General features: G+C 49.7%; 1 protein-coding gene across 1 annotated transcript in view; it reads left to right on the top strand.

The window, feature by feature from the left end:
* Window positions 1–2,936: 2,936 nt before the first annotated feature.
* Lhfpl4 (LHFPL tetraspan subfamily member 4) overlaps window positions 2,937–7,929 on the top strand; it is an 18,537-nt gene continuing 13,544 nt past the window's right edge. The window contains exon 1 of the mRNA XM_059256837.1: window positions 2,937–3,342. Coding sequence (XP_059112820.1) covers window positions 2,937–3,342 — 406 coding nt within the window. The remainder of the gene's footprint in view (window positions 3,343–7,929) is intronic.

The raw sequence follows: 7,929 nt of genomic DNA, 5'->3' as shown, positions 1-7,929 counted from the left end.
CTGCTCATGATTCCAGAACCACAGGATACTTGGCAGGTAGAAAAGAAGCCTTCCTCAAAGAGAGAGTAGAAAGAGAAACCAAATTTATGACCCTTACTCTGGCCCTAGGGAAAGTGAATTCACATGGACCTGAAGTCTCAAATGGTGGAATTTCATAGATCATTCTCCTTTACAATTTGGGATTGAAATCTCCTGTTTCTCATAGAGATATTAAAAAAGAAATACCCCCTCCTTGTCTATTACCACCATTTCTTAAAAGTTGGAAGTTTTGGTCTGGAATGAAGCTCTGTTGATAGAACACTCCTGGCATGTACCAAGCCCTGAGTTTGATCCCCAGCACAGCACAAACCAAGTGTGTTGGCGCATGCCTATAATCACAGCACTTGGAGATGGAAGCAGGAGGATTACTGCAGGTTTAAGGCTAGCCTGGTCTAACATAGTGAGTTCCAGACCAGCAGGGACTACTTAGCAAGACTGTCTGAACACACCTCTCCCTGAAATGAGGCAGACTTTAACAGGAGAAAAAAAAAAAAACACTTTCTTTCCTCCTCCTCCTCCTCCTCCTCCTCCTCCTCCTCCTCCTCCTCCTCCTCCTTCTCCTCCTCCTCCTTCTTTCTTTCTCTCTCTCTCTCTCTCTCTCTCTCTCTCTCTCTCTCTCTCTCTCTCCCTCTCTCTTAATTTTTTTTGAGACAGGGTTTCTCTTTGTAGCCCTGGCTGTCCTGGAACTCATTCTGTAGACCAGGCTGGCCTCCAACTCTGAGATCTGCCTGCCTCTGCCTCCCGAGTGCTGGGATTAAAGGCATGCGCCACCATTGCCTGGCAAAAAAGTTTCTTATCCCACTGGAAAAAGATAAAATATCATATGAGTTTTTGCATATAGATATGAGTTTCCACAAAGGAACTGAGTGTGGTCAAGTGTTTGGGATCCATTTACATGGATCATTTGCATACACACACACACACACACACACACACACACACACCTGGAAAGCGGAGCATAATTTGTCTACTTTGCAGATGGGAGACAGATTCAAAGAGCTCAAATTCAAGGTCACAGTTAGTGTTAGTTTGTCTGTGTTCCAAAGGCCCCGCAGGAGTGTCACCAGCCTTTGGTCTGGTCACCAGCCTTGACTTTGAGGCTTTGGTGTTTAGAGCTTCATGATGTACTAACTTCATGGCATGCATGGTTTGGGCACTGGGTCGGATGTAGAGAGGAAACACCCACTTCCCCAGCCCCTTTCTCTCCTGTTCTTGGTACTCAGCCTGGGTCCTGTTCCCTGGCCCCATCTCCTTGTGTTGTGGGCCAAGGAATCCCCATGGCTGGCGCAGGGTGTTAACAGTTTAGGAGTTTCCCTCTCCCAGGGGGGTGTTGACAGTTTCCTAGGAAACTCTGGAAACCTTCAACGCCTCCAAGACGCAAAGGCGTGGAAGCAGAATGCAAAGACTGGAGACATTGTCATAGGTGGTAGGTGGTAATCTGGAATCAAGAGATTGAGTTCAACGCCTATCAAATAATCCTCTTTCGGGCCCTTCCCCCATTCCCACGGGCTTTGTGGGGAGCCGGAACCCCTCAACTCAGGCTGGCGGAGAAGTCCCGGCAGTCCGGAGGCCTGCGGTCGGGGTGGCAGTGGGGTGTGTGGCTCTGGCTGAGGGACCTCAGGGTCACCGTGCCTGACGTTCCCTCTGACTGCCAGGACCTGGAGCGCCCCTCCCCCGTTCCACTCTGCTCGGTTCTTTACGCCCGCGCGGGAGCGCGCCCCGGCTGCGCCGCGCCAGTGCACGGGAGCGCGCTCCTCGGCGCGGGAGCGCGCCCCGGGGAGAGCCCGAGCAAGATGGAGGCCGCGCAGAGGACGCCGCCTGGGCCGAGGCATCCGCTGCCTAGAGCACCCAGCCCCGGCGCTTGAGCCCTGCCGGTCCCGGATCAGCCGCCCCGACCCGGCCCAGGTTGGTCCTCCCGCATCCCTTCTCCGCAGCCGCAGCCTCCGCGCGCGTCCGGCCTGGGTGCAGGGCAGCCACCCCCCAGCTCCGGCCCTACCGGGGCCCAGCCGCTCCCCCGCGCCCCGGCACGGCCCCTGCCCGCTGCCCGCCCCTCCAGGCCCAGACTGCCCCCTGGCCTCGGGCCCTCTGTCCCCTTGGCCTGGAAAGCCACTCTCCCCGGCCCTGGCCCGCCAATCCTAGACTATCCCTCCCCCTGCAGCCGATATTCAACCCGGGCTTCTAAGGAGCACCCCCACTCCCCCGATGAGTGCAGACCCTGCAGTGTCAGCCCCTGATTCCACGCTAGCCTCATCCTGATTCCAACACTTAGCCCTGGTTACCAGTTCTTGTCCCCTGCCTGGCCCTATCATAACCTTCCTCATGCCCTCAGATCCAGCCCCTGACAACCTCTTCTCCCCTTCCTTATAGAGAAGCGTCTATCAGCTTCCAGATCCCCTTCAGACACCCAGTCTCAGACCCGCTACCCCTAATAACAGCTCCAACATGCCCTTCCCAGCTCCCTCTATTAGGTGCCTGTTAATGCTTCAGTATTGATCTCCATCTTTCATTACATCTCCCCACGGCCCCCTCTTACCCCAGCACCAGTTCCTAAGCCCCCTCTCTGACTCCCCCACCAGCACTTTCTGGCACTCCTACTTCTAGCTCCCATGTTCTCATCTCAGCCCCCCAACTTTCCCATGGCCCTCTTCCTAGGCCCCCCAGTAGGAAACCTTAGCTAGTCCTTCAAGTCGCCTCCCCAGCACTGTCCTGACCCCCTCCTAGCTCCCCAGCCAGCCCCCAGGTCCCCAGCTCCGCCCCAGGCCCCGCCCTTGCGAGTTCCTTGACTCAGGGCTGCTTCTCGCGTGCATCCCCAGCTCCCGCCCCGCAGCAGCCCGGTGGTCAGTCCTGGGCCGGCGGCCCCCCACCAGCAGCCGCCGCCGGCCCCGCCCCCGGGCACCATGCTGCCCTCGCAGGAGGCCTCCAAGCTCTACCATGAGCACTACATGCGGAACTCGCGGGCCATCGGCGTGCTGTGGGCCATCTTCACCATCTGCTTCGCCATCATCAACGTGGTGGTCTTCATCCAGCCCTACTGGGTAGGAGACAGCGTGAGCACTCCCAAGCCTGGCTACTTCGGCCTCTTCCACTACTGCGTGGGCAGCGGGCTAGCGGGCCGCGAGCTCACCTGCCGGGGCTCTTTCACCGACTTCAGCACCATCCCGTCCAGCGCCTTCAAGGCGGCCGCTTTCTTCGTGTTGCTTTCCATGGTGCTGATTCTCGGCTGCATCACCTGCTTCGCTCTTTTCTTCTTCTGCAACACCGCCACTGTCTACAAGATCTGCGCCTGGATGCAGCTCTTGGCAGGTAGGGGAGGAGTGGGCGCGGGACCCTCGGCAAAGATGCTGGAGACCGGAGCTCTTTCTTGGAAGAGTCAGAGCTAGATTCTTCTTCTCTGTGTTGAGACACTTAGTGGCCAACCCTCCGCAGCTACTGGGGAGAACATTCAACATCAGAGAGCCACCTTAGGGCAGGGGGCAAATCTTTAGAAATGATGTTTGGGTCTGTCTGCTTGGAAGGGCAGAGGCTGGCTCAACTGATGAGTTAGCATTATGTTCGTGTTTCCGAGGGTCTTTGCTGGCTGTCTTTGAGGAAAAAGTGTTTTCCCCCCTTGAATGAGGGCTTACTGTAAGTGTTGTCAATTTCTGTTATGCTGGGGGCGGGGAGCATGAATTGGGGACTCGGAATACTTGGCTTGAACCTTGAACTTGCTGGCATTAACTTCTTTGAGGTTTGGTTTCCTCATCTGTGAAACGGTACAGTGGAGAAATAAAAGGGTCTTTGAGGAAAAAGTGTTTTTCCCCCCTTGAATGAGGGCTTACTGCAAGTGTTGTCAATTTCTGTTATGCTGGGGGCAGGGAGCATGAATTGGGGACTCGGGATACTTGGCTTGAACCTTGAACTTGCTGGCATTAACTTCTTTGAGGTTTGGTTTCCTCATCTGTGAAACGGTACAGTGGAGAAATAAAAGGGTCTTTGGTAAACTTTAAAGTCCTGTCCTGAGAGTGGGGGGCGATCTGTGGTGTTGGTACTGGGGAGCTGTTCTGTGGAAAGCTTGCAACATGAGCCTCTGGAGAGAGGGTCTCCTTCACCCTGACCCTTATTCAGGAAGGGTTCTGTGTCACATTCAATGGTGCCGAGTTCCTTGAAGTCTCTGAACTGATTGACTGGGACAGTCATCTTTCCCTAAGGAAAGGCCTTTTGGGAACAAGATCTGCTGAGACAGTTTCCCCTGATCCATTAGAGTCCTGTGTCCCCGCCCACTCTTCGATCGCAGTCACATTTTGAAAGCTCAGCAACCTGGGCATTTGCCTAATTGCAGGAAAGGAGAAGAGAGTTGGGCAGGACAAAGAGGAGCCTAGGGATGGCAGGGTGGGGAAAGAAGATGAGTAGAGGCCAGGAAAATGTTTGGAGCCTTCCAGGGATGAAAAAAAAAAAGAGAGAGAGAGAGAGAGAAGATTTGGTAATGGTGCATTAGAGACAGTTCATCCCAGTAAGCACTTCAGAATGTTCAACAAGTGTTCAGCCTCTCAAAAGAGGCCCCCAAAGGAAAGGTGATAGCAACTTGCTGGCAATACCACTGCAGGAAGCATCACAGGGACTTGGCTCTGCAGTATGTGTGTTCACTTGAGCCTTTCCATTGGGAAGAAATCTCCATCTTTTCAGGGAGGAGTGTGAGTTTTCAAAACGGCTTGAAGTCACTCAAGGTCAAGTGCCAAGAATACAATAGTGATCAAATTAAGACTTGTCACTTGGGCTGAAGGCCAGGGGTGAGGTCAAGGTCACGAGGCTAGTTTGCTTCTCTAGGAGGACTTTTATAAATGTAGGTAGGAATTCTTGCCCCTACTGGGGGATGTCTAAGGTCTGAAAAGGGCTGGTTGGAGAAAGGTATTAAATACTCAGATATGGACATTCTCTCTCTTTTTTAAAGATGTATTTGGGGGGAGGGACAAAAAAGATGTATTTTTGTTTTTAATTATGTGTATGTATGTGTGTGTATGTGGTGGAGGTGGTGGTAGTGGTGGTCATTTTCATTCAAAGGCAGCTGAGTGTGGAGGCCAGAAGAGGGTATGGGATCCTTTGGAGTTGGAGTTACAGGTAGCTGTGAACTGTGAGGACTGGGAACCAAATTCTAGCTCTCTGTAAAAGTGGCTAGCATCTGTAACCACCCAGTGTTCTTTCCAGCCCTCAGATGTAGTGTGGCTCTTTAAGAACTTTTGAAAAGAACAAAGAAGGAGAAATGAAGGGAATGGAGATGTTGTTCCACGTTTTCCAGTGGGACCCAGAGGTGACGGTGTGCATCCTCATTGTATTTTCCCTTGAAGTCAAGCTGGAAAGAATATATGCTCAGCTTGAACCCCAATTCATCAACTTTAATTTGGAGTCTGCAGATGGGTTGCTGACTTCTTGGCCCTCCAATTCTCTGTAATTCATGTGAGATTTCATCTTGGGATTTGATGGACAGCCCAACAGTGTAATCATTGAAACTTGACAGTCTTAGAGATCACCACCTTCAAATTTCACCTTTATTTCCCCCTGTTTCAGAGAGGCAACTGATCACCTATATGTGAGAGACTTACTCAAAGTCATACCACTAACAATGGGAGGAAATTCAGTCTAGGGTCACTTTTTTTTTTTTTTTTAATGACTCCTGGTCCAGGGCATTTTCCTTTCCCAGAGGGCTGAGGGGGCAGTTGGCAGAGTTGAGAACTTGATTGCATTTTGCTCAGAGATCTCTAGATAAGTGACTGATTCTTTTTTTTTTTTTTTTTTTTTTTTTTTTGGTTTTTCGAGACAGGGTTTCTCTGTGTAGCTTTGTGCCTTTCCTGGAACTCACTTGGTAGCCCAGGCTGGCCTCGAACTCACAGAGATCCGCCTGGCTCTGCCTCCTGAGTGCTGAGATTAAAGGCGTGCGCCACTACCGCCCGGCCAAGTGACTGATTCTTACTGCTTAATAAAGTGGCACTAGAAAACAGGCCAGCTCTGGACGTGGGTTAAAAGTGAAGTGTCTCAACTTAGTCTTTTTACTTTTTTTTTTTTAAAAAAAAAGATTTATTTATTATATATAGAGTGTTCTGCTTGCATGTATGCCTGCATGCCAGAAGAGGGCACCAGATTTCATTATAGATGGTTGTGAGCCATCATGTGGTTGCTGGGAATTGAACTCTGGACCTCTGGAAGAGCAGCCTGTGCTCTTAACCTCTGAGCCATCTCTCCAGCCCTCTTTTTACTTTTTAATGACATTTGTTTGTTTGTTCATCTCTCTCTCTCTCTCTCTCTCTCTCTCTCTCTCTCTCTCTCTTTCTCTCTCTCTGTGTGTGTGTGTGTGTGTGTGTGTGTGTGTGTGTGTGCTCCAGCTCCACCATTATGTGATCATCCTGTGTTCAATGCTGCAAAGCTGGGTGTCTCAGTCACTGTTCTATTGCTGTGAAGAGCCACCATGACCACAGCAACTCTTATAAAAGAAAACATTTAATTGAGGGCTCGCTCACAGTTTCAGAGGTTAGTTCATTATCATCACGGTGGCAGGCATGGTGCTGGAGAAGGAGCTGAGAGCTACATCCTTATCTGTAGGCGGAATGAGAGATGCTGAGCCTGGCATGGGCTTTTGAAACTTCAAAGCCCACCCCCAATGACACACTTCCCCCAACAAGGCCACATCTCCTAATTCTTCTAATTCTTTGAAATAGTGTCACTCCCTGGATTAAACATTCAAATACATGAGCCTGTGGGGACCGTTCTTAATCAAACCACCACAATGGTGTATACAGGCCATCCTTGACTATGTTAGTGTTGTGTTAACAATTAAAACTCAGACTTCCTCTTGGATTAGCTTGACTAAGATTAAGCCGAAATTAGACTTCTCCATGTCTCTCCCTGTGTCTTGTCTGTGGTTACTGACCAATCTATTGTCAGTTGTGTGTGTCTGATCTTTCTGGCCTGTTGCTGTTGCTGGTGTCTGTCCTGTGTCTCTGTGTGTGCCCGAATCTGTGTGTGTCCTTCCTAAAGGACTTTGCTCTGTATTTATTGAATAGCACAGAAAACATGGAATGGGAAAGAAATGAGAAATTCTTTACAGAAATCTTAACAGAATTTTAGAAGGGACGAAGTTGCTTTACTGAACCTAGTTGCTTAAGAATAGCACTAAACAGTGTGAGCAGATGTAATCAACCTGCATCCATCCACATGTGACTTCCAACAGTTATGAGATATTTATCATATAAGGTTGCCTTCAGCCTGTTGGCTGCTATCAGCAAATGACACATACATACATACATACATACATTATTCTGAGTCGGGATCATATAAGAGTACACAATTTAAGATTAAAGTTATGTATTAGCTTAGATTATAAAAGCTGATTGCATGGGAAATCCAAGACATAGTAAGGTTGGTTACATTGTTCTCTTAAAAGCAGTTTAACCATAAACCTAAGCACACAGTAGAATAGCATAGCAGGTTAAGTATATAGTCTTAAATAATCTCGAGGCATATTATTAACTCAGCTGCAAGGTCTACAAAAAATTCAGTCCCTTTGGAGTCCAGAGGTATTTTCAGAAAAATACGTCACCACATCTGACCCCAAGGATCTTAAGCCTATGGAGTCAATCCCTGCTCTCAGCAAGCTTGCTGTCTCCTTGGGTCATGATATTGGTCAGCAGCCTTGGAGCAGTGGGCAACAGAAACTCAGCTCACACTGTCATAAATAAAATGAAATAAAGAGCATTGGGTTTATTGTCTCATATGACTTGAACATCGAGAATTTCTGGCTTCAGGGTGGATCTGGATGCTCAGGTGACGTCTGAGGCACCCACCTCTATTTCTTGGTTCCTCTGTGCTGGTTCATTTTAAGCCCACTCCCTCTTAAAGGCAAGAAATAAAGCGACCAGCAGC

This window comes from Peromyscus eremicus, chromosome 3 (genome assembly GCF_949786415.1).
Source record: "Peromyscus eremicus chromosome 3, PerEre_H2_v1, whole genome shotgun sequence".
In the NCBI taxonomy this organism is placed as follows: Eukaryota; Metazoa; Chordata; class Mammalia; order Rodentia; family Cricetidae; genus Peromyscus; species Peromyscus eremicus.
This window is presented reverse-complemented; position numbering and strand designations above follow the sequence as displayed.